Genomic DNA, 26,316 nt, shown 5'->3' on the forward strand with positions numbered 1-26,316 from the left:
TCATTACGTCCGTGTGCGTATTTTGCACTCCTGTGTCTTTCCAGAATACCAAACTTGTTCGCAGTGTCCGCCTCTCTCCTGCCATTTTTATACCCAGGAACGATGACTGATTTCGCTTGGGGTAAAAGAACGCCCAATTATTTACCCTCCTTCTAGACGAAGAGGTAAACCTCCTTTTGTAGAGTATTACTACAGCTGCACCGCTCTTTACTCCTTCTTTTTACTACGGCACCAATCATTGGCTCACATGGCCCATGCCCCCGGCGAACGCCGGCACCACATTTGAGAAGCGAGCTAAGAAAAGCTGCCTAAAAGCAGTCAAGAGAGAACGGGTAGCATAAGCAAAGCGATACACTGTACTGCATGCACTGCTCAGCTATCTTCTGGTGTAGAGATAACGCGATAGGTTGTGACAGTGCCGCAGGCATTGAGATTCGCCTGATAGGTCATTGTTTCCCGTTCGCATTTTTTATTTTCGAATTTCATGCGTTCCTTTATTTTCATCCATGCCGGGCATTCAACCGGAATTCTTTCTTGGTTATCCTCCCGAGCCTTCAGTTTCCCTATACTCTCTCACTCTCATCAGCACATGCACACACATTTCAAAGATATGGACCAAGCCACTGCTCTGTGTTTTCTTATCTACATCGCAACCCACGCTCGCTTTTCACATTTGTTTGCTATTTTTGTCGTCTTGGAATTACGACAGTGCGGCTCACCATGCGACTTTGTCACGCAGGACTGCCCCTGAACTCTGATGCCTTGCGCTTTGCCCCCTTCAACTAAAGGGCGCCGAAGACCGCCAAGCGGGAGAGCGTGGGCGTGTTAACAACAACAAAAAGAAAAATTTTAAGGATACAGAGCGAACACTTCATAAGCCTCGCAGCGCGCGGACAGCCTCAAGTATCACCGTTTGCGTTGAATGCGAGCGCGCGGCGGTTCCTTTGTCTCGAACCCGGCCTTCGGTGAATGATATGCTCGGTTCAGTGGTTCCTTTGTTGTTGCTAGAGTTTAAGAAGAAGCGCGAAGCGGAGTGTTACGGCATATTCGATAAGCGGCCGGGCTTTGCAGCGAGGATATCAGAGGATGAAAAGCAGCGTAAAAGACTATAAAATAACAGGGAAAGAATTTCAAACATACTCATACAGAGCATCTCGTGCCAACTGCAATACAGTATTGAAAAAACAAGCTCATGCGCATGTAAGCGGAAGACCGGCGTTCATAAGCAGAACTAACCCCGGATCCAAAACAACCAAGAAGAAAACAAAGCAGTGATCTTTCTGCGCCCCAGCACTACAGAGCAGACAAGGAGGAGCCGGGGAAAGAGTGCGAGTTGGTGCAAGCGTCACCAGCGCAGAAACCACGCGTGCGCTCATCCCTGGCGAAGCAGTAGACAGCGTCAGCGAAGCGAGCGAGCGCAACGGAGGAGGAGAAGGCGAGAGCGGTGGCGGAGGTGGGTGAGAATCAACGTTGCTCACGTGAGAAGGCGGCGAGAGGAGGAAGATGAAGGAAAAAGGGGGAAGGGAAGCGTCCAGTGGAAAGTGTTCGCTGTGCGTGGCGCGTGCGTACAAAACCGGGTTGCCTTTCGCCTTCGGTGCGAGTTGAAGACGAGCCTGCCTCTCGAGAAGGGGATAAACCGCCGCGATCCAACGCAACAACCGGCCCTTCCTACTCGGGACCGAAGAAGCAGCCGCTCTCCCCTCTTCTTCTTGTTCGTTTTTTCCTGCTCTCGCGGGTTGGACGACGTTGCTGCCTCGCTTGCCTTTAGTCGAGCGCGAGGACCTAAGCGAGAGACCATCGTCCGTCGTCTCCTGTCCGCTGGTTCATCGTCACTCGTGTCTGGTTCACTTGCTAGGACAGAAGAACAGCGGCAGCTGAAGTTTAAGCATGGAGTTCTCATCCGGTGGAAAGCCGGCCTGGCTCCTGGCCACGGCCCTCCTCGTGATCATGGGGCACTACGTCACGGCAGCAAGTGGTGAGTAGCACACCCAACACTCTTTCACGTCCAATTCCTTGTTGGGCACAACGAGGGCCCTTTCAAGTCAAGTGCGGCAATATGTCTTTTGACCGGAAGGCGCCAATTTAGCGAAAAACTATGGTTTTGCGGGTACGCCATAGGCAGTCGAGGAGTACAGAGGGGTCATCATTAGGCAACTAGCAGAATCGGCAGTCCACTCCTGGCCTGCTTTCACGCAGGGTGTATAGACCACCCAAGCATTCTGATCAGACCCAGAGGGCGTGATGCTGAAAGCCAGGCGAATTACTTCGTACATTCAGTGGTCATGCCCGATCCGGAAGACGCCGTCAGTGCGCTCAAAACCTCACCAAACAGGTATTATCAGTCATTGTCTCACGTATCTAGCTCTTTCCCTCGCCCCAGTGGTAGCCGCCGTGTAGCAAGCACCCGGAACTAATTTTCTATGCACTCATTGGAGCGAGAATTTCAAACGTCGGCGCACCCATACCAAGGCGTTTGAGGTTGACTACACAAGCGCACGCGCTAAACGCACCAACTCGCAGCTCGCACTGGATGTAGTGCAAACCTACCTATATTCCCCACTCCTCAGCCTCGCGTTCTGTGCCCACGTTTTCCGCCTAACGGCGCCGACAGAGCCCTAATTCGATTCGACGCTAAGCGGTTCGTAGAAATGCGCGGGCGATGCATACGTTTACCTGGCAGCAATCAGACCCATTAGCTGATCAAGTGCTTGCAATTTGGATGGAAGATGGCGCGAGGAAAGGCAGCGGTGAAAGTGCAGGCCGAATCCATATCGAGGCAAAGCTGGGCGTTGGCGACCAATCGTTCTTGAAAAGAGCATCACCTGTTACGTAGCGTCTCCACAGGCAGTAGAAGCACATGGAGATTTATTTTATTGCCAATGCAAGTGACGAGAAATGTGACGTCCGATTTACGATTTTTGCGTGAAGAATTTCGCCCCTGTGTATAAGGTTTGTGACGTATCTGTGTTACCAGCTTGCCAGTCGAGATCACTGTAAAAGTGGTCACATTATGCTGGAATGCGAGGAGATGAAACTGGCTTGAAAGCTGTCACTGGGTGGCACACTGACGTCACTCTACTGCTTATTATTAGTCCGTGTCAGAAACGCTGTGGCAGGTGTTACCTTCCTAATTAACCCTGCGAAAGAGATGCACCGCTCCTCCTTTTAACTTTATCCTGTATCACCTTCCACCTCCTTTCTAAACCTTTGTCTAGCGGCACGCTCGTCGAATGAAAAAAAAAAGAAAGTGCGTATTATTGCAAGACTTCGAGCTGAAACCGCGTCAACAACGTTCCAGAGCTTTCTTGCTTGATGGCATAAGCCGACCCGCACCGCGCGCAAAAAAAAAAAAGAAAAAGATTAACTAGCAACGCATCAAACAAATCGAGGTTCGCTCTGAACACGCGATAGTGCAAAAGTCTCAAGCTAGGTGCTCCTTTAAACTTTGTGACTTTTTTTTTGTGCCGTCCTGACTTGGACAATGAAGAAAAGAGTACTGAGGACGCTGCCGTTGTAACACCAGCAGTTGCTCTAACGATCCGCCCGCAAGCAATAAAACTGCTCTGGCAACAGAATCACAGCTTTGTGAATTGGCTGCTAGCATGTTTTTTCTCTCCAAGTCGGCAGCCCGTACGTGATCGCTTTGCAAGATTGTTGGTGGTGCTTGATAACAATCGGGCAACCATAGATTTTTTATGTCCCACGAATTGAAGCTGCATTGCATACGTAGCATTAGAAAATACTCGGCCGTATAAAGCGAAGTCTTGAGCCGTCGCGGAGGAGCCAGGAACGAGGTGACGTCATGAACAAAAGTAACGTTAGTCGTTCGCCCTTCCTCGCAGTTCCATGCAGTTCTCAAGAAGGCAGTCACTGCGTACCGCGCATGGCTGCGTGAATGCAAATCAGTAAGGGAGAAAAAAAGCACGCTAGAGGCGGGAAGCAAAGCACGTATGCTCATAACGTCCTCACGCAATTTGTACGTGTTAATCTTTATGATTTACCACTTGCCGGATCTCATATTTTACGCATATAAAGACTAAAACGTTACAGACGTGCCTTTATGATGGGTGGTCGCGCGACTTTTTTGTGCTTCACCGCCCTACCTACGTAAAGTTCTGCTTGCCGAGAACATTTATACACTCCAAGATTCCGGCACGCATCGCTGTCGTCTGTCAATCTTGCTCATTTCAAGGGCTCTTGGTTCTGATAGGATAGAAGGAGTTTTCGTGCGGCTAGGCCCTTAGCACGTTCACCGGAATTAGAGTGATTCTTCAATAGTTGCGCTCGTTTTCCTTTTTGCGCAGCTCATTTATGTCTGTCTATTAGCTGGAGCGGCAGTACTGCTCAGTCAACTAATAAGTATTGACATGGTCACATATTAGAAAAAGGAACTGTGCTCTCCAACCATTCACTATAGAAGCATCAATATTGGCGCGTCTTCCGGCGCCAATACTGATGCTTCGCGGTGTGCGCCTATCCGCCGGGATATTATTTGACTCACCCTTTTCTATTTCTGTCGAGCTTTAGACAGCAGGCGTAATATGGGCGACAAGATTCTCCAGGACACACGACAAGCGATCTTGGCTGATAGCTGCCATCACCTGCTATCACTAGCACATGTCATAGCACGTGAGTCCGACTTTCACCTGGACAACTGTGGTCTCCGGCCAGCAGCCAATCACAGAGCTATCAGCTTCGGTTCCCATTGACGCGTCCCGGTGACTTTTGTCCCCGACAGTCCATCGTCGCGCAGTCCATTACTGGCGCTATAAGCTCTGTCGTGTTTCACAGAGCTTCCCTACAGTTCCTCACTTGGTAAGGGTCCGACAGGTCGACCCAGCAGACGCGCTAACGCCAACACCGCCTCAAAAGGTACACCGCTGGCGACACGCAGAAATCTGCGCGTGGAGGTCTCATTCTCTGCGCTCGCTTCAGCGCTCGGTGAAAAGGTCCTGGCCTTTGCTCATCAGAGGAGGAGAGAAAGAGACCACCCGAGGCCTCGGAGGACGTCGAGGAGGAAGAAGAGGTGCTCAGGCAGACGTGACGCCTCTCTGCGCGAATTACGCCGAGGCCGCCGCCGCCGCCTCCGAGCGAGCACACACACGCAGCGTCCAGCACGCTGCCTCCCGGAAGCGGACGACCGCCGGGCGAAGAAAGGGGAGGGTGTGCTTCAATGCGCCCAGAAGAGCGAGCGCGATGAGCAGCGCCCTGGAATTCCCCGCAGGCATTCCGGAAACGCGGATCGGAAGCGCGCTCGCCAGCAGCCCTTATTATTCTCGGGCTGCGGCATCACGTGTCCTGTAGCGCGCGGTGTCGCCCTTTATAACGAGAAGTTGCGACTGCGGTTGGCGGCGGTGGGAGATGCATGAGTGCAAACAGTATTACGGGACACTCACGAGGGAGGAAGGGGAGGGGGAGCAGTCTTTGATGGCAGCAGGAGGTGATGGCCGGGGCTGAGCGGCCTGGCTAATGGTACTGCAGGTGAAAAGGGCGAAATACGAGATCTCACACGCAGGCACAGACACATGTACTAGACTATTCACGAGCCTGGCTGACTGAGGCTTGTGTCGAGAGAGAGCTAGGCCATACATTGAGTGACTTCAAAGATGAAATGTATCTTTATACTGTGGGAAAAAATTTCCGTAAAGTTACGCATATAGCCTACGTATACAAACAAGAGTGTGTGTAATTTCTGAAAACCCGTACAGAAAGCCGGTAGTCACAGGAATGGCGGAAGCGAAATCATTAACGCCACGTAACGTCACGAAGCACAGGTGTGATCAGTGACATGCACAGTCGTGAGCGATATGAGATGGAACGAACCTTTTGCACAACACAGCAAATTTCCTGGTTACTTCCCCACTAAGTTTGAGAATTACTTCTGGGTATTTTAGGCGAAGAGGAAAACTAGTCAGAAAAATAAAGAAAGCTGCGCTTGTCACGCATAATTAAGCAGCAATCAATAAATGAATGCTCAGACTTTGTAACCTGTCATATTGCTCACGACTGTAGACGCTATGCATGTCATCGCAATCTTAGACCAGTAGATTTAGCCGTGTGTTGGCCCTCGACTCGTCCTCATATGAACCTCGAGATTCTTGGCAGTGGTATGGTTGGTTTATGGGGTTTAACGTCCCAAAGCGACTGAGGCTATGAGAGACGCGGCAGTGCATGGTATAGTTGGGCTGATGTCAAAGGTACGTGCAGTAAGTACCGGCTCGTACAAAACAATGACGGCGAGCTGACATGACAAGCGCTTATTAGGCTCTGAACGGCCAACAATACGTCGAGCGCAGTAGAAGACGGGACGTGCAGTGAAGGAACAGAAAAAGGTTTCGCAACGTCCGGTAGTATCTTGCGCAATTTTACTCAGCCATCTTTTTTTCAACATGGTTCGTTATATATTTTGGAATACCTGTACACCACCCACTCGCGACTAAAGCGTGACGATTACGAGTCATCCTGTCAACTTTTTTTTTTTTTTGCAACGCATTATAATTGGCAGCTTACAACTAAACGTCAGGCACTTCCCAACGCCAAACTCGCATCTTGAAGGCGTACCTAACATATTTCTCGCGCCTTCAGCTGGCCTTCAAGGCACACCTAACGGATGCGGTTTCTCGTAAACACCAGAAATCATCGAGAGAGAAAACCACATTTATTCTGTTAAAACACCTCCGCTGGTCTTCAACTGGTCCCAGCACCTGTTATACCCTGCACGATGCGAACTTCAGGCGAAGTTATGTAGCTCGTGCGTCTTCATCCGTCTCTCGCCACTCGCGTTCCTGTGCAACCGGGCTGGAGGAGCAGTGTGGGCAGGTCTGCGCGCATTCCCGGGCCGCCCTGCGGGGTTGGTGGCGTAGGCGCTTTCCGGGGAAGCACGGCGCTCTTTGGAACGCTCTGTTTATACAGCGTATACGCATTTCAAAGACGTACAGCGCGCGATCCGAGCGGGTCCCAGTCGGAGTGGCCTTGCCCGCGGAGCACGCATCGCTTGTGACACGGCACAAGGTGGAGCCCACGCTGTGCCCAACACCCTGCTTTCACCGTCACCGATCCAAGACGCGTGAAAAGAGTGCAACAAGCAGAAAGGAACTGGAGATGTATGGGAGGCCGGACGCCGAGGAAAAGGAGGCGACGGTGTGCCCACGGGGACAGGGGATTGAGACGTGACCGGACTGCGCTCGCCCGCTTTCCTTCCGACCACCACTTTTTCGCGTTCGTTATCCCGTCTCGAGTGCCGAAAGATACGCATTTTTCCCTTCGCTCCTTGTAACGCCTTGCCAAGAAGGTCCTTATGCATCCCGTCGCGCACATTTGACGCGGTCTGCGCTGTGCAGGCGTAACAACCCAGTCTTGTTAGCTTCAGGCTTCAAAACGGGTATTTAAAGCCCTTAGGTAGGGATCTTACAGCAACATCTTACATTATAATCAAATTTGGCCTTGCTTGGGCTCTGAATTACGTACCGCGGTTTGATGAGCCTAGCTGAAGGCATTTATCACGCCGATTCCACACATATATGCATTTTGTAGGTATATGTGGTGCTTGAAAAGCGCGGCTCAACCGCTTGTTGACTCCCATGCTTTGAAGGCTGTCCAGCGTTTCGCCAAACCGGCCATTTTATGCGAGATGCGGGCCCTTTCTTTGTTCCTACTGTCTCGCTGCACGTTTTCATGCCTCGCGTTCTATCATCGGCAGCACTGCAATCATCATCATCTTCAGCCAGAGTACATATACGTCCACTGAAGGACTAAGGCCTCTTCCGCTGACCTCCGATTAGCCCTTGATTAGCCGTGAGCCGCTTGCGGCCATCTATACTTATCAGCAGATTTGCTAATCATACCTACCCGCCTTACTCTGCGCTGTCCCCGACTACATTTTTTTTTCCCCTGGTGTCTCCTCTTTGGTACATTGAGTAGCCAGCTGCAACCTTCCAAGGTTGGCCGGTGGCAAACTGGGGAGAGGGAAATCCTCCTCTCTACCTTTATGATATGTGTGTTCGTGCACGGCAGCTCACAACGAGATGCTTATGCTGTCGCACTGTCGCAGCTAATAGTGATTCGGCGTCCTCCAAGCTTTTTGTTTTCGTCTTCGTTCGTGTTGCGTCTCATATCACAGCTACGTTCGTGTACAGATGAGCTCCCTCTGGGCAATAAAATCAGTGGTGAGTGCGCGCTTTGTCAGTACTTCCGTTACTTTGTGCGTTTTTCGTCTTTCGTCTTGTAATCAGTTTAGCGCGATTCCCTGTTTAATGAACAAACAATTAGCACCCATTGTTGCCTTCCTGTCTTTTTCTTCTCGATCTCGTTAAAAGTAATCACAAATACACGCCAGAGCTTCCAGAGCTTAGCCAGAGCTTATTTCTGTCAAGCGTATTTGCATGCATGCGGTGCATGAAGGTGACACAGAAATAACTACAACACAATGTTCTTCCAATCTCGTCTGCTTTGATCCTGTCAAGTACTCTTGCTTCTGGTAGCCAGAGACGCCTTGTGCGTTCGTTTATGAATTGCCTTCTCCTTCCTTCTGCCCTTTTCTTTCATACATTACAAGTTCTGTGCGGGGCAGAAAAGAGCTTGCCACTTCCGCATAAGCACTTTTTCAGCGTATTTCCTGTTCCTGAAACAGCACGCGCGTTTATGAGCACGAATTCCGCGCGTACGAGGGCCCCTACCGAGGCATGGCATATCTGCAGAGTGGAAAAGAAACGCCTTTTTATTTTTATTTACACAACTTGTCTGATTCTAGCGATTAGTTAAACGTGACCAGGGACGAGGGCTAACAGAATTCAAGATAGCGAATTCAAGAACATGTGTGTGTGTGTGTGTGCGCGTGCGTGTGTGTGTGTGTGTGTGTGTGTGTGTGTGTGTGCGTGCGCGTGCGTGTGTGCGTGCGTGCGTGTGTCATAAACTCTTATCTTGTCATGCTCGACTGCACCATAGCCACAAAAGACGGGGCAGTAGCGTCAGAGTGTGACCGCTGAATTCTACGCATGCCTTCTACGACACAACTCAGATTATACAGCATCACCGTCACCACCGCCGCCTCTGTCTCTTGTCCCATCTTTCATTGCAAAACAAGTGGCCGGAGAAAGCCGTGCACAAAGCTCTGCCAAAGAAGGCAGAGCGTCACGACAGCGTCACGTTTCTTCTTTTAATCACGCTCCTTACCGCCGGCGTCTCCACGCTAGCGAGAGCCGGAAAATCGACCTTCCTCGCACAAGCGCGCCCACTGCTCGTCCCGTGGAGAAATCACATGTTCGCCCGCCGCAGCGCTAAGCAAGCCCGTAATCGCGTCCGTCTCGCGCTTTACCTCTGCACGCTCGCTCTCCGTGGCGCGCCAACAAGCAACGCCGTGGTCCGAGGGGAAGGCCCGGTCGGTGCAGGAAGGTCGGGATTAACAGGTGGAGGACGACGCCGCCTTGACTAACGGCGTCAGTCGTCGCTTGCAGCCATCCTCGCTCCTCTGGGGAGCGCGAGCCCACAAAGGAACTCGCAGTTCTGCCCGCTCTGCTTGCCTACACCGCGGACACGACTGGCACGCTCGTCGACTTACAGTGCCAGCATTGTTCCCCGCAAGCAGTGCAGCTTGCGCTGTTGTAGCCAAGGCGGTTTTGCGACTTGAGGGAGGGAGTTTTGCAGAGAGAAATGGACCCGTAGACACCTTCCAGTGACGTCTGGAGGTGCTTACCTTACCACGCACTTGGCATCTCACTCCGAGTGACAAGCATAGGACACGAAGTGATGCGCGCCGAACGTTATGCGCAAGGCGTTTCGCAGCAAGGCGTAAATTATCGCGGATGATGCACTCAAAACACGCACGCGCAATACGTAAAAGCACATTACCTTAGGGTGATTTACGTGGTGGGGCTCTCTGTGGTACGAACTCACATGACGTGCATTCAAGCCTATGCTGACTTGAGCACTGACGGAGAAAGAGGAGGAAAAACTTTTATTTAACCAATGATAGATTGGCAGTCGGTATCCTCTTCGGGAGGGAGCGAGCGCGGCACTTGCTACCTCTGACATTGGTAACATCGCGCCAAGTTGTGCAAAAGTTCTTGTCTGTTTACAGTTCAGTGAATCGCAAAAATTCTCAGTTTCTGTTGCGAGGCAAGTAAGAAAGCGGAATTGCTTGCACATATTGGAGTAGTCACCACTGGGTGCAATTTTTAACTCACGCAAACACCGTTTTTGTCTTTTTTGTTTTCCAATATATGCGATGAAAGCTAAATGCCCACCAGCAAATCGCTAAAGCTATTTCATTAAAATTGTTATTAGAAGGAAAGCATAATACCTGTCCACTGACGCAAGCTCAATATCTGTTCCTGCTTTGCAATACAAAAGAGACGGAAGCTGGATGCAGTATTGCAGCTAGTTCTCTGCTTGGACTGTTCCGTTGCTCGCTGGAAGCACCCATCCAGACCTTCTTTCGAGCCTGCTGTGGTACCTGAAAGCCCTGCAAAGCCTCCCACGCCATGAACCTTCAGCCCTCGCATTCATTACACGCAACGTGACCCGTATTGTCTAAAGGTAACCGATGTGCATACCGTTTGTGTTGCAAAGCCTCATTTTCACGTTGAGGCTCTCAATCACGCTCCTCGTTCTATAGGACGCCCTGAGGGGCTTCAAGCGACGCGGCTGCATGGCTTGTAGAACTCCTGGACAGAAATCACCTCCGCGAGAATTACACAAGCACCCCAGGCGGTCCTCACGTGTGTCGCTAATTCGGCGCAGCATTCCTTAACACACAGTCGGTCAACACGCAATGCCGTCCCTATGTGGTGTGGCACGCTTTAAAACATTCTTACAGCGGCGGAGGCCATAGCAAAATAAGCAGCGTATATTATCGTGTGTTTTATAAGACGGTACGAGATATCACGGAGTCTTACAATATACGACAGAATCTAAGATGTACAATATAAGATATATGATGCAACGTAAAAACTATCACAGTATGAAAGAGGACAGTTTTAACGCTAAATCTTCTCATGAAATGCGTTTCGTGATTCTAACAAGCATTCATTCGCGCATTTTTCCTCCCTTGCCTCTTCGTCCATGCAGCTGTTTAACTTATACAAAGATTTTAGTCGTTCGCCGAATCACGACTGCAGGTGTGAGTGTTCTGGTCACAGCATACTCGGTTGGGTCCTTCCGGCACAAAATAATTAATTGAAAGAAACCGTACCAGCCATTTGACCCCAAGGCCTTTGAAAATTCACAGGAATTTGTGAAGGTCAAGTATGGTCATGAGGTATATATCGGCGACGGGTGTAGAAATTTGCTGTAGCAAAGCTTTGTCGCATCCTTTTGCACTATATCAAGCTGTCTCGGTATGATCGTGCAATCAGTCCGAGCTAAAGCTTCTAAAGATATTTCTCCTCCTTTTTCCTCTTACAGTTCCATTATGTGGGGAATTATTACATTGTAATTGTGACGGGCGATGAATTTCACTCTAACATGGCTAAGCAGCATTTCGGTCCTCTAAAGCGAGAATTTTGTGAGATAACGTTGAAACGATCAACTGATCAAACCCCTAAGCTGAATAACCCGTCTCCCTTCCATCGGCGTTTTTGGACTGCCCTAGGTGTCTCGCGAATAGAGCAGGGAATCATTCACGGGCGTCGAATTTCGCTTTTAGAAGCCTTCCCGGCATTCATTTTTCCTTTTCTTTTATTTATTTATATAACTATCCAACGGGTAGCTAATCAGGCTCACTAAAAGCCACAGCCCCTCCACTCAAGTTATTTTTCTTCTTTCCTTTCAACCGAGTGATCCTGAGGTTGGGCAAGTCGGGAGCACGCTGTACAGAAATGAGGCACCAAGGTAAATGCCGAGACCGGCTGGCGGGTCAAAAAGGAGGTTAAAGCGCCGTGGTGCCGGGGCCACTATGCGCGGCTTGCGACGGCAGCGGTGGCGACGGTCGCCGAAGCATCTCGAGAGTGAGGGCGTCTCATTTGCGATTCAAAGCCGCCGCCGCAGACTGAGCCCGGCGCCCGGAATCAGCCGAGAAGAAGAGGAGCCGACCGCAGGCGGTCGCCTCGCTCGACGGACGGCGTCAAGAAATAATTATGGGCGAGCGCCTCGCGATCCCCGCCGTGGAACATTTCGCGCGGGCCCGACGCGCTCATGCTGTTGCTCGTACAACGCGTTGACGAGAGCGATACCGCGCGGGTGCGAGACCGCCTCCTCCCCCTCCTCCTGCGGACGCGATAACGCGTCGTGTGAAGGCCGTGGCTGCCTGCGTAGCCCGCTGTTTACCCACGCATGTCGGCTCGCCCCAAACTAAACACGTCAGGCCGGGCGTGCGAACACGAAGGGGGCGGTTTTTGGGGGAGGGTCGGGTAACTCTGTACAACACCCTGTATTAGTCTGCGCTGAAGCTTCCCTTCAGATCGCGCTGTTTGGGGACTGACACATATACGGCTGAGAAGGCTCATTTAGGCTCTTCTTTTCTTCGCCTTGACAAGTGAAGTTCATTGTGTGTTTAAGTGAGTGGCCTTAACCCAGACACGCAGGACGCTTCGAAATCAGTCACTAGGCAGGCGTGTGCTGCAGAGAGCAAACGGCCTGAGGTTCTCTATGTTGGGCGGCCTGCCAGCTGGGCTTGGGGATGAGGATCGTCTTGGCTGCTTTCCATTGCTTGGGTAGCCTTCCTTCTTGCCAGCACTTGTTGTAGAAGTTCGTGAGCGTTTCGATGGCCGCTTGTCCGCCCTGCTTGGAGGGAGCCTAACCGACTCTGCAGGCTTTCTAAATAAAAGTTGTTCTCTCTCTCTCTCAGAGAGCAAACGTTGGAAGACTTTTAAAAAGACAGTCCAGAGACCTGACACCTCGAGAAGAAACGGGAAGGGAATAAAGGAATGCTCGTTTTAAGCGTCTGGAAGGCTGTACGTGTAGGATGGTTCGGAATGCAATGAAACACGTAACAGGCATCTCATTAACGACCGGTCCGCAAGTACAGGCCCGATCACACTTGTCTAGACCGCTCGAGCGATGCTGTGAGAAGGAAATAAAGCGAAATTCTAAAGCAGGCATTGACTTTGGAGCTCAGCCGAATAGACATAAGAACCGCACAGGCACAAGCGGCTGCTTACCCGTAGCCGATGCGATAACATTTCACTGAATATTCCGGGAGCATTTGTTCCGTAACGCACCGCTCGAGCACTCTAGACAAGTGTTCTCGGATCTGTACATACTTGGTAAAACCGCGCACGTTCTCCGCACTAGACGTCTCTCCGGTTGCTGAACCTCCCTTGTCAGACGTCATTCGGTTGCACGCAAAAGTGAAAAGCAAGTAGCCTCCTACCTCGGTATGGAGTGCGCTGATACACTAAGCTGTGTGCATGAGAGCTCGGCGCACAACGGCTTACCTGTAACATTATTCTATGGCATTACTCTTCGGCACGAGTGTGGAATCGGAAGGTGTAGTCAGCGCTTATAACAGGTTGGTGGCTGATTGGTCGCTGCATGCTTTTAACGTTAGTACCCTCGTGTCGGAAAAAAATTATCGAGTGTCGGCGTTGGCGACCGTTTGAAGCTCCCCAGCCAAAGTGGCTGGAGCAGCAACCTACGTGGGCCGCCTAGGTCACGTGCCCTTGTGACGTCATCACAACCTGCCCACCGGATTGTGTGGAAACTTACCACCGTGGCAGATGGCAGTAAATTAATGACTGGTCGCGACAGGTTGCGCTGGAAGAGTAACATCGCATTAAAAAAAAAACCATTAAGGCCATCGCGTCATACTCTTAATGCAATATATAAGTGTCCGCTCCAAGTTTTTTTTTTTTTTTGTATCAAACAGACAAAAAGCAGTGCAACATGCATCGCATAAAGAGTAGACAACGTCCACGCCTTGGCGAGAACGCTGCCTGATTCTTGCTTTCTCCGACACGGTTCTAGTAACGACTGACGCCTCTAATATACGTGGTTAAGCTTTAATAACTGATCGCTGCCTGTAATCAGATCGCAGTAACTGCTCGTTTTGCGTGTGAATTCACGGAATATGGCCACTTCATTTACACTGGTGAGGTGAGGAAAAGCAGATTCATCATTATTATCATCTTCCTAACTATGCAGGACAAAGACCCCTCTGTCCACTGCAATCCAGTTAGCCCTGTCATGTACCGGCTGCGGCCACCGTATCCCCGTAAACTTCTTAATTTCATCCGCCCAACTAACTTTCTGCTGCCCCCTGCTACGCTCGCCTTCTCTTAGAATCCAGTTCGTTACCTTTGACGACTATCGGTTATCCTGCCTCCGCATTACATGCTCTGCCAAAGCCCATTTCTTCGCTTAATTTCGACTAGGATGTCATTAACCGGCGTTTGTTCCCTGACCAACTCTGGTCTCTTCCTGTCTCTTAAATTTGCACCTATCATTTTCCTTTCCACTCGCAGCGTTGCCATCAATGGGTTTTTCTGCCTCATAGGTCAATACCGGTAAGATACAGCTATATATCCTTCCCTATTGAGATTATTGAAGTAGATTATTGATGCGTAAGCGTCACGTTCCTTGCTTAAGCCATGGGTATATGGAACGGTGAAAAAGAAGTGCGGTCTCGCAGAATCTCTGCACCCGTGGAGGTGAAAAAAAACATATATAATTTAAATAAAGCTGCATGTAAGAAGAAACTGCACCCTAGTGCGAATTGGTCAGCATAGTACACCGAGAAAACATTACAAATCTTAGGAAGGAATATCGCACATACACGGCGGGCTAAGAAAGCGCACAACACCAGCGCTGGCGTTGTACGGCTTCTTCGTCCGTTGTCTTACACCCTCTTCCTTCTCGAGATTGCAAACCAACCAGCCCTAGCAGCCATTCCCGTGCATGACAAATTGTCGACAGTGTGATATTCAAGTTAATTTTTAGTACAGAACAAGTTCGCCCTTAAAGCTACGTATGCATCAGTCGTAAAGCATCCCTGACGCCTTGACTGATATAAACCTCCAGTGTCCTACCGAATACACCGACATTATCGGAGCAATTTTTTTAAATGTCCAGGCGAGACTATCGGCGCGTCAGAAAGTGGTCGTATTGTAGATAGCTCGCAAGACTAGTTCTCTGATGCCCGTGCTGCTTCTAATTAACGTCGCGAACCTTTTCAAACACCCTCTTCAGATAAGCATCCCTGAAAGCTTTGCTCTCTGTTAATATGATACGGTACGTTGCAATCCCCGTTACCTTATGGGGTTTATCACTACCTCACAGGCCATTGCTATTGCACCTGCGTTACTTGGCATTTCCCCTCGCCTTCCTCTGGCCTTGTATTTTGTGCCTCAATCAAAACACTTGTTTTTCTCAGACGCGCCGCGCAGTCAGCGAACGAAGGAAGCCCACGTTTGTCCTCGACTGCACATGCGAAGAAGAGTAACGCGTCGTCGAAAAAACAACTCGACGCGGGGCACAGTGAATCAGAAAGATACCGCATAGCCTCCAGTCTCAAGCTAGCATTTGCAACATTAACAAGTAATCGAACGAGAAAAGTAATTCGACTGACCCGGATTTCGCTCTGGGAGCGCTGAAAGCCATCAGAGACAAACTGCAGATGCGTACATAAACTCTGACAAGAGAGCCTGCTGACAGTACTTCTAAAGCTTCTAAAAGGTCACCTTCCACGGTCACCTACCCACTTATCGATGCGTTGAACACAAGCGCACAATTTAGTAAAGCGTCATTCACAAACACGTACAGGGCGAGTGTTTACATGCATATAGGCACGCAAGTGAATGTACACACATGCACACGTACACAAGCAAGCATATGCACAGATACACACAAATAACACGCGCACACGCGGACACGCAATGCGCGCACGTACGGCCACAAAGCAAGAGGTATACGATCACCGAACGCGTTCTCTAACAATATAGACCCGATCGGCCACCGATATATAGAATGAGAACGCGCTTGGAACGGCTATTTATCCACATCGGCGACGCGCGCGCCGGGCCGCGATTGGACCCGAAAATAACCTCGCGCGCACCATTATGCGCGCCCTCGGTGCAAACCTGTTTTCTTTTCTGGTGCCCAAAGCGCGCGGTCTGCCCCGTGACCCGCGGTCTCGGCGACGCGGGAGAACCACAGGACGGAACAGAACGCGCGCGTGCGCAGTGCGAAACAGGCAGCAGACAGCCGGGCACGCGCAGACGAGGAAGGAAATTGACCGAACGTTTTGCCCGCTAGAACTATACGCTGCAACTCCCCCTCCCCCTTTGGCACGGGTTCTGTTCGCAAACGTGTAGTGTACCCTGCGTACTCTTTCCCCACACGCGCGCACGCGTATTCGTATATAAGGTTCGCTTTCCTCACTGGCCACCACACCGAATGACTGAGGACGCTGCAACGGGGACCAGTCAGTGGAGAACGTCAGTAATAAATTAAGAAAGGGAGCGTGAAGTGGGCGATACAAATGCGAACAGGTGGTTGAAACAGTTTTAATTAGTTCACGGCAATTAAATTGTACGCGCGCGGTTAATTACCGCTTTGAAAACGCGACCGCCACACTGCGAACACGATTACGAGGGTTGTTTGTGTCTCCTCACCCCTTCGGTTATTATTTATGTTCTGGGGGTTCTGTCGCAGTTTGTACTCAACAGTGTACGCGCTGCGGCCGAGCGACCACCTCCAGTGTGCTCGCAGAGGCGACAGGGATGCCGTTCCGGAAATGCTGTTGTGCGGTTACTAACTATCCTGCTAGAATAAAAAAAATGTGCCTATTAAGCATCCAGAATATCGATTAAGTACGAATTAAATGACTAGATGTCGCGAGGGGCTGCGTGTGCTGAGCTAATACATAAAGTGAGTCAATTCAAGTCAGGTCGAGGGATGAGATTATCAGGAAGTTTGCGGGTATATAATGAGGCCACCGCTGTTGGTGGGACAGGGATAACTGGAGAGCTCCAGCAGAAGCCCTTGTTTTGCAGTAGAAGTCATCAGGCAAATGATGATGATGATAATGATTATGAAAATGATGGTGCGTTGTCAGCCTTCATCGTAATCTTCCTCGCTGCAATTCTGCAATTGCGGCAGCCTTCCTTTGGCCTGGCCTCCGACGTATGCCCTTGCTGAACAAACAGCGTTGTCTCCTTACAGCGCATGATGGCTCTGATAGGCCCACGGGCTACCAATATTGAAAAAATTAAGCAATTAAGATGATGATGATGTAATAGTACAAAAAGAGAAGTAAATGAGAGTTTGATGTAGGAAAACGGGAACAAATTCATTACCAATTTTTACACCAGCTAGCTACAGGGGTAAGGTCAGACTGAAGAGACAGCTGTCGTTAGTGTCGGTTATTTCTCTAAGAATTGAGCAATCATACGCAAAAAAAAAAAAGAGTATATGAGAGTTAACAAAAGACGATCCATTTGTTTCCAGTAGTGTTTTGGCTACGTCATTCGTCAGTGCGCAAGTCATGGAATCGACAGTTCGAAGGTTCGAATCCTGCCTCGGCCAGTGGTGCATAGTTTTTGTTCGTTTTGCTTACTACTTGACGGCAGGTGACGAACCCTAGGCAAGCCACGCTGTTCAGGAAGCTCGGCTAAAACCTCACGGTCCCCGATTATAGTCATTTTATGCCGAATTTTGTCATTCATTCTTGTTTATTCATTTGTTTATTTGTTTATTTGTTTATATGTCCAAGGGACCTTTCGGGCATTAAATAGGGAGGGGAGGAGAGTCAATTAAACAAAACTGATTATAGAAGCCCGTAAGTAAAAAGTGCATGTTACAGAAGTACACAAAGTAGTTTGCCGGCAAAAATGTAAGAACAAAGTAAAATAATTTTCAGAAAGCTACGAAGGAGGACTGGATCAAAATCACCTGCCTCAACAGTTTTTATGCACGCCACATGTTTTTATGAATCGTATCTTATTTGTTTCCTTGTCGTTATGCTCTCGTTGCCTTGGGACATTAGACCCCATAAACCAACCATTTTATGAACTGCATCTACACCACAAATTAATTCGCTGCATTTTTTTTCCTTGGTTCTTAATAATTGCAAAAGAAAAAATCGCAGTATATTTCAAACAAACCTAATTACTGCAACTGTGAGCAGTTTGTGATAAAAAAAAATGTCGACTATAGCTACTGTGAAAGGATATGTGAGGGCAGCACATTATCCGCTAACTGACGCCGCCGAACAGCAGGGAACAGCGCCAAAAAGGCAGCCACAAAGCGTTTACAATAAACGCATCGTAGAAGCTAAACGCAGATGTACAGCGCTCGACAAATGCTGCAGACATCGTGCTAAAGCTTCGCTCTGCGGCAATATTTTACTGGTTATTGAACAGTCAGGCCACAAAGAAAGTTCATCGCATTGCTCACCTCAAGAAAGACGAAGCAGTTCCTCTGCATCCACTAATGAGGTCGAACCGCATGTGAAGAAATGAGCTTGAGCAAGTTTATGCAATAGGTGCCCCGTTTCCTTGTCTCACGAGCAGCCTTCACCGCGGAGGTCAGACATGCTGGATGAGAATGGCATTAGCAGCTGTTTAAGCGTTAATGCCAATAAGTTCTGCCCTTGCAACGAAACCATGCTCTTTGTTACGAGGACAGCCTTAACCGCTGTTCGTTCGTTCATTTCATGGTAGACTTTGTGGTCGTTAGAATGATGTTAGTAGCGTTGCTATCTGTACAAACGAGGTATTATACAACGGACGGCGGCTATCTACCGCCTGTTCTGCCTCGTTTGCATTCTTTCCACGCACAGACTGCAGCTGGGTCAGCTAGCGGCTAGCAACACCTTTGGACGACTCATCGATCTCTAAACATGCAAGCAGGAAATGAAGTAAACTGTAGGTTTGGCAAGGAGCATAGATGTATTCAACGAAGAAACTGCTGAGTAGGCTTGTGCGTGTACTCTCTTTGAAGCATAGATTGACTATTATTTTAAAACTGCGCGGGACTTTTCCACAGCATCGAGAAAAGCGAGCGATCGTTTCTTACGTAGAAGCCGTTTTCGCGAACCCCCTCCCCTCCCTACCCCCGAAAAAGAGTCAGAATGTGCTGTATTTCATGCAATCCAAAACGCTTACTCTTTTTATCCAATTACAGGACTCTTATAAAAACAGCAGATCGAACTCATACTTTACTAGAGAAGAAGACAAAACAGGCTCTATATGCGCAGAGAGCAGCTCACCAGTAGTCGTGTCACTAGATACCGCGCAGTTAGTTCTTGTATACTAGTGGAGGAGGGCCTAGATTATATTATCATAACAATTTCGCAGAAGTCAAACAGACTTGGAGCCGCATAAGCCGTCACCTTATACGACTGCACCTCACAGCAACAAGCTTTTCCTCGGCGAACGTAACGTTATGTACACGTTCGCGCCGCTTTCAAGGGGTCTGTAGTTTCAGTAGAAACGAAAGGGAAATACTAACAGCATGGTGATCAGGGACACCTTGGCAGCCGCCCTCTTGATCCTTTATCCTGTCCCGTCCTATCTTTTGACTACGTGACCGGAAAACCTAACCAGCCGGTCCAGACGACCGACAGACAAGCGTCTCACAGCTCAGCGGAGAGTGATGTCACTTCGTGGCACCGCATGAGGACGACCACTTCTGCCCTCCAAGCAGGCGAGGGGGGCACTGAGCGGTCGCACGGCGGCCTCGCCGACAAGTTTTTGACAATGCAGTTCACGTCTGCCCTGCCGTGAGACCAAATCATTCGCAAAGCGGAGGAAACTCCACAATTTTCACTACAACGCTTACGTGCCGGTAATGCGCAAGGCTTATAACTCTTTCGGCTTCAGTTTTTTTTTTTTCCTTTCCGATAACAAAGTCATGAATGAAGCTTGATCTGGTCACCCAGTTCGTTTTCGCAGTGACTGACATGAAACGGAGCACGAATCAAGATTCACTGCGGACCGTAGAGGACACGGAGAACCCCGCGTGAATTTATGGACCATTTTATGTTCCTTGAAGAGCGCCGAAGCTCTTCAGCATCGGTGCTTTAGCATTCAGCCGTTATCAAAATTACTTCGCTGCTACGGCCAGGCGTCGACCCCACTAGCTTGTTCCCAGTACTATAAGGACGTCATAGCCGCCTAGCTGAGCCACAGCGGTTGCAAGTACCGCAGTTTTCGACCTGTTAATAATTAAACGTCTAATAAGAAGGTGAGCGGTTAATGCGTGGCTGGGTTTTCACAACTGTGCCGTGAATGCATCTTTCGAGTGCACCGTGCTCCCAGAAGTCAAATCACGTTTTCAGCATAGCGGGAGCAACGGCTCCCTGAGAGGTACCTGCTAATAACACGTTTGGCGAGCCATACACTCGACGGGGCCCACCCGCTTGAATCCGTGCGCCGACGCGGCGGCACAGTTAGCGGCCGCTTTACCCCCGGGGCGTTTCACGAAGGTATTCACCTCCGCATCGCTCAGCCCACCGCCCTAGAGCCATGCCTGCAGAGCCAGACCCATCTGACTCATCCCGAAACAACCTTGGGCTGCCGCGGAGGCGGGCACTCCTTGAACGGATAACGCGCATCACGGCACGTCTTGCCCAGATACGGCGTCCCAGGTCAGAGAAACAAACAAAAAGGGAGAAATCGCATCGTTCACACCGCGCGCAGCGGGTGCTGTCATCCGGCTTCACACGTCTAGAGCTCTGTACAGCGGAATGTGCGCAGTGCCTCACTCCCAGCTCTCTCCTCTCATGCGTCGCGACGGGACTCTCACCGTGTTGTCATATCCAAGACGAATGACTTGCCTGAAGGTTCCGGAGGAATTGTATGTGCAAGAGGTTAGATGTATTCCACTCTGTTTATTTTCGTTAGACTTTCATCTTCGTGCCCCGAGCAGCTCTTAAATCTTAAATGATCTTGTTTGCATTGCACTGTGAATCATCACTGTAGAGAAATAAAGCCTCTTGTAAAAAGATTCAACCTGACCGTGACCTCCGCCGACTCACAGCTGTGCGTTAACCTCTTTCCACTTAGATTGTGCCAAGTTCGGCCTTGAACCCTTTTTTTTTTCTGGCGTGGGCCCACGGAAAGACCCAACACTGCTTCTCCTTCCAGATACAGCGAAGCAATCTATCCGAGTCAGCGCTCTGGCGCGCAACCCGCCAAGAGCAAACACGCTGGCGTGCATACACAGCGTCTACTGGCTCTGCCTTCCACGACGCGACCCCTCCGCCACCCACTGGTTCCATCTTTTCACCTTTCCAAATCTGTGCAAGCACCTCGATCCCATACTGGGGGTCAAGCTCTCCACGAGTTTGCAGCGAGTTAGGCGATACCAAGAAGCCGCGGATTTTCCCGGCATTTCTCTCGCGGTGTTTATTCTCTTTCGACCTCAGTCACGGGCGTCTCGCAGTCTGAAGGTTCCGCTCGAAGGGCCGCGAGGCATCAGCTAGAAGTGCCTCGCCTGCCTCGAAGAGCATCCACCGAAAGACGGCGAAGAAGTCGTGTCCCGAGAAATCTGGCGGCTCCCCTTCTTTCTGAGGCCTGATACGCTGGATACTGCTAAGACAGACCACAGTTAAAAAGACCAAAGAAAAAAAAAAGAAAGGGGGGGGGGGGGGGGGGGGCTCTAAAGCTTCAAGTTGTCGGGAGGTGGCGTCGCTGTAAGCCTCGTATATGTAAACCAGCTGCGAAGAGCTACGGCGAGAGAAACCAGTCGAGTCAAGGGAACCTCTTCTTTTATGCGTCCGTTCACAGCTTAAAAGCAGCGCGCCCACATCCACCACGAGCTTCTGCTTCTTCTTCTTGTTCTCTGGAGGACCAGTAGGCGGCGGCATCCGCTCACTCACTGGGTCGTGAACCCGTGGGCAACAACAGCAGTCCCCCTTTCCGAAAACATTGCTCTCTTCGAGGAGCTTTCTCCGAACGTATTCCCCGCGATACCCCTTGCCAGGCGCACAGCCGCGTTCCGTGCGCTAAGAAGCGGAGGGATCAGACAGTTTTCACTCTTCCTTCCAGCGGCAGAGCGTTGATTTAGTGCACGCCGACGGTTCACACTGCCCTCGCCCTGATCTCGAGACTCGTTTGTTGAACGCTGCCAGCGGGGAACGGAGACTCTTTATAACGAGGACATCTTTCATCGGCCATTTTGGCTATCGATTATCTTGCTTACCTCATTCATTACGCATTTAAAGAAGGTCCACATGTTCAGGCAATGAGTAGAGGTCCTGGAGCAACCGGACCTTTTTCTTGTCGTCAAATTGTTAGCTTTTTACAGCGCACTTCTTTCTGTCTGACTTTGAGCAACAAGATCCACTCGTCCGCACTCCCCAGTCTGCGCACATCTCTCTCCACCTTTTCATGGCTCCAGCTTGTTCTTGGTGTCTGTCGCCACTCAGATAGCTTAGTCTGGCGCTGTTGCTTTTATTTCATTTATTTATTTTTTAAGTTCATAATAGTCCTAGATCGGACTTGTCTCTTTCTCGTCTGTCCTCAATTCTTCCTTACCTCCATTCTCCCTGAGAGTTCGGGTGGCGTCAACTCGACAATCACTGTAGACGTCGCATAAGCATCAACAGACAAGTACTACCGGTACTCTTATGCGAAGTCTTGCAGCAGCGAGCTCGCAAAACATCGCGGAGTTCTTTTGTTTGCTTGTTTTTTCTCGTCTCGCGAACTGCAGTAAAGCTCTTTCTCCCGCTTTAATGCGCGCCGCCTCCGGCACAACGCGGCGCGGGTCGTCAGCGATTACAACACATTCCCGAGACTCGGCAGATTCCTCGAGAGTGCGCGTTGGCTCAGACCGTATAACCCTCTTGTCGCCTCCCTCGCCTTCTCATTTTATAAACTACGAGAGGAAGAGAGACAGGGCAGGAAAGCAGGCAGGCAGAAAGAGTCCGCCGACTCTTCTCGAACGGAACGAGAAGAGCCGAGAACAAGAAGGCTTTCACGGGCTTATAATTTCCTCCTCCGTTTCGTTCACCTCCCACCCACCGGCTCCAGCCTCGCGGTTACGACAGCCCGAAGCGAAGAGAAGCTCGTCGGATGAATCGCGTGCGTGCGTTGGCTTATATGCTCCGCCGCTGCTCCTACTGCTCCCTTTACGCCCTCGTTTTCTTCGGCGCGACGCGTGACTCGTAGCAGCAGCATGCAATGGGGAGTGCATCAGCGCACCGACGCTGCGACAAGCGACGAAGACGAGCGTTAAAAAATTCAGCGATGCTTGTCTTGGAGGAAGTGCGGATGAGGATGGCGTATAGGAGGGGGGTCCGTACGAGCGTCCTCGCGCCGACGAGCGTCCGCGCCGCACGCGCTGCCGACGGCGGAGGCGACGCAAGGACGTTGGCCGTCGTCCACATTCCGGCGCTCCTCGACCCTCGTCGTCATCGGTCGAAACGAGAAAGCGTCCGCGAGAAACCCCAGAGGAGACGAGGTAGGGGAGGGCGGGATGAAGGCAGCGGCGGCCCTACAAGCGCGGCAACAGCGCGAAGCTGAGCCCAGATGCGGTCGCTGAATTGCGGGCGCTGTCCCAGCGGCCGACGATGAAGCGGGCCGGCGGATTGCGTGCCAAGGCCCGCTGCGAGGCGATCCGATCGCCACCGATTATTGTGTATCGCCTCTGCTCGAAGACCGGGACGATGACGGTCACCGTTGAGCCCTCCCGTTATCCCCTCCCCATCCACGGTGTCGTTGTCTCTCGCAGAGAAGCTTGGCACAAAGCCAGCCTTATATCGCGTGTACAGCGGGGACATCACGGGAGCGGAGAGCTACGCATGGCTGCAGGTTTGTGCAGAGTTGGCGATGGTATGCGGCTGGCGTAGTGAAGAGAAAAATTACGCAGCCAGGGCGTCAACACTCCGCACGTGTTTTTAACATTTTGAGGCTGGCAGTTTCCGAGCAAGCAGGGTGTTTATGCAGTCGATACTGGGAAGGAAGGGAAAGGATACAAATCAACCTGCAACTCATCATAACCGAAAATCTCTGAGCAGCATGAGTAATTCTCACTGAAAAATTCTCAAGATAGAATTTGAAATGCTGCGGTCTACCTGGCCTGATGTAGTATAAACTAAAGCCCAATTAAATACGACGCAGCGGTGCTTTCACCGGAATGATTATTGGTATTCAGGGCTTCGAACAGCTGTGCCATGGCCAAGAGCATGAGGATTCGGACATGATGTCTCAGCAGTGCGGCGCTCGAGAAATTATGCTCAGCTTGACTCATTAGAGTTGTAATCAGAATACAGTCAAAGTAACAAGCATATTGCGTACTGAGCGTGGTTGACATTATATGCTCTCAACGCCAAGTGACCGATTTTAACGTTCACGTATACCTACGCTGAAAATTATTTCACTAGCATGCTCTTCTGCAACGCATCGGCTTTGGCAAGGCTGTCAAAATGCATTGTGCGTCATAGCAAACAAACAGGACATTTTATTTCCTTGGTTGCCTGTCGTATACGTTCGTTTGTAGCTTCAACGCTGTCCAAACAGTAGCGAGTCCCGTTCGATGCCGAAATAGACATAGAGGAAGCATTACAGCCATATCCAGCTATAAATAAACCGGGCTCTCCCGATGGGTTAATTATATCACCGGCTTATATGCCCAGCTAAACTAGCGGGAAGTCAACTGTAGTGGAATTTCGGTCTAAACATACGAAAATTTAGTCTCTCAAAAGCATACGCAAAAACAATGTCGGGCTAAAATTCTTACTCTTTAATATCGGGATTAACGCTTAACTGCACTGTATGCGTGCTATATACAGAGCTTTAAGCTGTGAAAGTTAGTGAGCAGAGTCACTTCCTTAAAATAAAAATAAAAAAGTCAAATGCAGTTGTGAATATGCGCATTCGTGGCATCTTCCGGGTAATGTTCCGGCCGGCTGGCTTGCACCAATTCGAACGAATCTGCTGTGTTTTCCTTCGCTCCGGTGACCCAGACTCACGGGCCGCGCAGTCCGGTTTTTCAGACGCCAAAAGCCTTTCACAAATTACGTCCAGTCTTCTTCCTTTTCGAAATCAATCGCTTCCCGCTACTGAGAACCTTATAACGACGATTTCTGTCGCTTAATTTTTCTTTTCGCTGTTATTGTTCTTTTTTCCTTGGCTCAGAAATGACTTGGGCTTGTTACGACGTAACCATTACAAAGTAATGCGCTACGGGGACTTTAATAATTAGCGCCGTCCCATGTAAGCGAATGCGCTTCAGCTGAAACTCGAAAAAGCTTCTTCTAACCCCCCTCCCCCCCTACCATGCGCCTTTCTTTTCAATCGAGGAGAAAACGAAAGAGATCACGATCCCTTACACGTGGAAAGGTGACAGCAACTTGTTTTCTTCTTGATTAAAAAAAAACACGAAATTAACACCAGGGAGTCTGAAGAACAAAGTGGAAAAAGAGTGCGCGACTGGTTTCGGTTAGGGTTTATGCCAAGCGAGGAGAAATATAAGAAAGTGACGCAAGGGGGAAAAGAAACCGACGGCAGCTTTCACGGAGCAACAACATCGGCGGCCGAGTGAGAGCTTTAAAAAATTCAGCGCTGCTTGTGTCTTGGAGGAAGTGCGGATGACGGCGTAGTCGCCGGGATTAGCGAGAGTAACAACGACTAAAGAAAGAAAATGAAAGAAGAAGAAAAAAGACAGCGCGCGTTGCAATTTTGCACTGGCGAGTTGTTTTGTTGTTACCACGTTGTGGGACTCGTGCAGACGCCGACGGCATTTGGGCTCGTTTCTTATTATTTCCTTTTTCCTTCTGTTTTTCAAGACGCTAACGCGAAGTTATGCGCATTCCCTCGTCTTCTTTCCTTCTTTTTTTTTCTCTCTCTCTCTTTCACTTACTTCTTTCTCGGCTTCCTTGCAGTCTTCGCTCGATTTCGCTGCTGAAATGGAGAACCGGAACAGCAAATCGTTTCGCTGCGAAACGCCGTGGCACGCGTTTTTGGTCACAAAAAAATATAAATATAGACAGAAAAAGAAGGCAGCAGGAAGTCTAGAGCTTTTGATGGAGGTCGCCCTGTAGCCTACGTGCCGGCGGCTGCGATTTCGCTGTTGGTAGCAAAGGCTGGGTTTATACACATCGCTACACCGTGTATAAGCCAGTGCTTGCACATATAGTTTTTCCTTTCCTATAACGAATGACGGCATCGCGAGCTTCGGCGAACACGATTTGGCGAGTTAGCGTTCGTTGCGTTGCATCTGCGTGTGTAGGCTTCTTTACCTGCCGCGTGTTCTATCGTATTGATGCCTGGCTAAACATAGCGCTGATTGCGTGGCAGGGCGTGCATGAGAAAACCTTTGCACGCGAAAACAGAACGCGGGCAGAATATGAAATTAGGGTTAGCTCTGTTCTTGCGCAGTCGCGAGGCTTCTCGGCGCTGAGCGTGTCGTCTTGCAGGAAGGGGTGCACTGTGAAACAAT

At 50.1% G+C, this 26,316-nt stretch overlaps 1 protein-coding gene across 1 annotated transcript in view; it reads left to right on the forward strand.

The window, feature by feature from the left end:
* The first annotated feature begins 1,549 nt into the window (after positions 1–1,549).
* The window catches only part of Cda4 (chitin deacetylase Cda4), a 69,014-nt gene continuing 44,247 nt past the window's right edge, over positions 1,550–26,316 (forward strand). The window contains exon 1 of the mRNA XM_089567050.1: positions 1,550–1,975. Coding sequence (XP_089423176.1) covers positions 1,888–1,975 — 88 coding nt within the window. The 5' untranslated portion in view covers positions 1,550–1,887. The remainder of the gene's footprint in view (positions 1,976–26,316) is intronic.

This window comes from Amblyomma mixtum, chromosome 1, assembly GCF_055824585.1.
Source record: "Amblyomma mixtum isolate Tamu chromosome 1, ASM5582458v1, whole genome shotgun sequence".
NCBI classification, from domain to species: domain Eukaryota; kingdom Metazoa; phylum Arthropoda; class Arachnida; order Ixodida; family Ixodidae; genus Amblyomma; species Amblyomma mixtum.